This window comes from Echinops telfairi, unplaced genomic scaffold (assembly GCF_000313985.2).
Source record: "Echinops telfairi isolate 266 unplaced genomic scaffold, ASM31398v2 ScPeMD7_7458;HRSCAF=8496, whole genome shotgun sequence".
Classification (NCBI taxonomy): domain Eukaryota; kingdom Metazoa; phylum Chordata; class Mammalia; order Afrosoricida; family Tenrecidae; genus Echinops; species Echinops telfairi.
This window is the reverse complement of record NW_022111358.1, coordinates 10,511,564-10,515,132: the sequence shown is the minus strand read 5'-3', so window position 1 is coordinate 10,515,132 and position 3,569 is coordinate 10,511,564. Positions and strand designations below refer to the sequence as shown.

Here is a 3,569-nt window from a genome sequence, read left to right as displayed (position 1 = left end):
CCCCCCGTGTGGGTGATCCCCCTGTGTGGGTGAGCCCCTCTGTGTGGGTGACCCCCCGTGTGGGTGAGCCCCCCGTGTGGGTGACCCCCCTGAGAGCAGGTCTTCCAGCCCCCATCTAGTCTTCAGACCACTGTGGCCTCAGTGGAGAGCTTGCCCCAAACCTCTAAGGGTTGTAACGTCCATGCCTCCCAGCTAAGTCACGCGAGGCCCTGCCCCACCGGGAGATGATAGTGTGGTTTTCAGCTGCTAGTTTGGGGGTCGTTGGTTGCACACCCACAGATAACCAGCCCCGGGCCCAGCCCGGCCTGCAGGGGGGTGCGCTCACGTGATGTACTCCTCGCAGATCTTGCGGAAGTGCTCGCGCTCGGGGTCGCAGCGCAGGTCGTCATAGAGCTTGTTGATGAGGACGGAGGCGAGCATGCGGGTGTTGTCCGTCAGGGGCAGGCAAGACGGCAGGTCAGGCACTTGCCCCACCACCTTCAGGATCTTTCTCAGCCCTGCAGGGTTGAGGGGAAGATTGCTGGGGGATCCTCGGTCTTTGTGAACACAGGCCCTCCTGCAGCCATGTCTCCCCACCTCTCCTCCAGCTCGCCCCGGCCCTGTCTGGAGGCAGCACACGGGTGGGCAGTGCAGAGCCCTGGAGTAGGACCAAGAGACGTGGCCCCCACACCTGCCCCTGCACACACACACGTTTTGCACTGTTCACCTTCCCCACCAGGGTTCCCTTTGCCTGCTTACAAAGTACAACTACTTGATCCTCAAGCACTCTCTCGGGTCATGGTCCACGGCCGGTGCACACTGGTTCTCAACTACTGCACTGTTTGCTCTTCCCTTAGGTGTCGGTTTCTGTAGCTGTAAAATGGGCACACTACCGGCCCTGCAGAGTCTGGGGGGCCCTGGCGGCGTACTAGGCTGTGCATTGGGCTGCTAGCTGCAAGGTCAGCGGTTTGAACCCACCAGACTCCCCGGACGAGAAAGATAAAGGTTTCTGCTTCGTAAAGATGTATAGTGTTGGGAAACCCCAAGAGGCAGTTCCACTCTGCCCTGTAGAGTCGCTATTGATTCAAACAGACTCGGTGGCAGATTTGGTTTGGTTCGGGTTCCCAGAGTATACGTACGTCAGTCCATCCGCCCTGCCTGGCTCTCCAAGGCCCCCTCCCCAACCTCCTCTCCTCCCTTCAGTCCTGCCCCAGCCCCTTAAGCCTCTTATCTCTCTTCTGGGCCTGCTCCTTCCCAGGCCCATCCCATCCCTAACGCAGAAGTCCCTTCCACTTTGCCCTCTGCAAAGCTGGCAACTCTCTCATCTCCTCCCAGCCGCAGAGCCGGCGGCCTCCAAGGGATTGCCAAACGCAGCAAGCCTCCAACACCCGTGTGCCAGCCTCAGACGCGCCTAAGATGAGCTTTGTGTTTCCGAATGGAGACGAGCATGATGGTGACCGTACAAGAACATGTTATGGTGTTTGAGAGAAATGGAGTAGGGACTCGTACGTCTCTGAAGGGGCGATTTGGACAGGAAGCTGGGAAGGTGACAAGGGTGGGAGGTGAAGGGCAGTGTGCTGCTGACATATGGGGACTGCAAGGGGGGGACTCTCATTTCACCGCTGCTCCAGGCACGAAGCAAAAGCTGCCCGTGGCAGCAGGCAAAGCACCCTCAAACGCTGCCGTGAGCCCCAAGCCCCTCCACTGCTCACCATTATCCACCACGTAGATGGTGCGCGAGTTGTCGTGAATGGCGAGGTCCTTCCTGGGCACGTTCTTATTGAGCAGATTCAGGGCCTGATCCCTGCCCTGGCCGGACACCTTCTTACTGACTAGCATGTCCAGCAGGTGGCTGGTGATGAGCTTCAGGTCTTTCTTGGTATCTGAGTAACGAGACGGCGGAGAACGGATCAGGGAACCTCACACTGATGGACGCAGCTGCAGCTTCTAGGAGGTCTCTCTAAATATCGAATCCGTTGCTTGCTAGATGGTTGAATTTCCCAGGAGCATACAGCGTCCCTCATCCCACCCCACGCCCTAAAATGGAGGGAAATCCACAGACAACACCCCAAAGGGTCCTCAAGCCCCCCTTTGAACACTGGCTTCTACAGCAGACCAGTTCTTCCCTGAACGGTTCCCATTCTGGGAAAGTTCTTTACTCCCAGGCAATGATCGGCAGGGACCCGGGGCACGATGTAGCTTTCAGGGCACTGACTGAAGAAAGCCGTATCTAGAAAGGAAGACCCTGCTCCTTCCAGACACTGTACTCTCCACGGGTTCCAGCAAGATGAGGCTGGTTCAGATTCTTCGCCCAAAGCTCTGGACTTCCCTGCGTCTGGCGGATCTTAATAGGCAAATGCTTTCCCCTGCGTCCGCCCTGTCTGACCTCCCTGAAATGTGCAGGGTTTTATTCTCTTTCTAGTGTGGAGGCCAAAGTCAGGCAGGTAGGAAAGTACAGGATCTTGGAACCATGTCAGATAAATAGCAGATGAAAGGACTGGGCTATATCACCTAGGGAGGAAAGACATGTGGACAGGACAGCTTGTGTCCATAAGTAGAAAGTATGTTGTTAGGATGAGGGTGTAGACATTCCAAGGGGTTCCAAAGGGCAGAACTGGGACCCCACGTGGGTAAAAGCTATAAGAAGAAAGATTTGAAATAAATCACTTGTTTGTTTGTTTCAGCTGCCCAACACTCACTATCTCCCAGGAACGTTCCGGAAGACTGTGCGTGTTGTACAACCAACCACATCCCTCACTACTCATGCTCTCGGATGGCCTCCTCCCACAACGGCCCCTGGCTGGTCGTGTGAGTTGCTTTGGCTGATGGAACCCGAGTGAGCATGACAGAATCAGAACCTTGAAAAGCCCTTGAACGCCGACCGGGGCTTGTCCCTTGAGACACCTGCCACCCTGCTATGTAGAAACCCAGGCCAACCATCGGAGAGGCCACAAGAAGTCACAGAGGTGCCCTGGTGAACAGCTCCATCTAACCACAGCCATGCAAGGAAGACTCTTGGCCCTCCCGGCCATTCCAGGACAACCATCACGTGAGCAACCCCGGCAAGGCTGCCGGAAGAACCTTTCACCCACGCGCCACCGGATTGTGAGAACTCATGGTTGCTCTAAGCCATTATGTTGGGGGTGGTTTCTTACACTTACTGGATAACTGAGACAGAAGTTAGACCTGTCTGCTAGAAAATGACTCTGGAGGCATTGAAGAAAAGGGAGTCATTCTTTGTCCATGAACGCAGGAGGAGAGGCAGATAGGCAGAGGTCATGGTCAAGAAGTCGTTGATCCTGGTCATTTGGTCCCACTGAAGACCCACTGGACTCCCACTCACAGTGACCCCGCAGGACAGAGTGGAAATGGGCCCTGGGGTTTCGAGGCTGTCAATCTTTATGGGAGCAATGTCGTCTTTCTCCCATGGAGCGGCTGGTGCAGTTGAGCTGCTGACCTCATGGCCAGCAGCCCATGAGTAACCACTGTGCCACCAGGGCTTCTCTAGTTGTTGGTAATCGGAAAATCAGCTATTGAAACGTGTGTGTGTGTGTGTGTGTGTGTGTGTGTGTGTGTGTGTGTGTGTGTTG

At 55.8% G+C, this 3,569-nt stretch overlaps 1 protein-coding gene across 1 annotated transcript in view; it reads right to left on the bottom strand.

The window, feature by feature from the left end:
* The window catches only part of UNC45B (unc-45 myosin chaperone B), a 36,065-nt gene that overhangs the window by 22,682 nt on the left and 9,814 nt on the right, over positions 1-3,569 (bottom strand). The window contains exons 8-9 of the mRNA XM_013005751.2: positions 1,692-1,862; positions 326-497 (exon numbers count right to left, since the gene is read on the bottom strand). Coding sequence (XP_012861205.1) covers positions 326-497; positions 1,692-1,862 — 343 coding nt within the window. The remainder of the gene's footprint in view (positions 1-325; positions 498-1,691; positions 1,863-3,569) is intronic.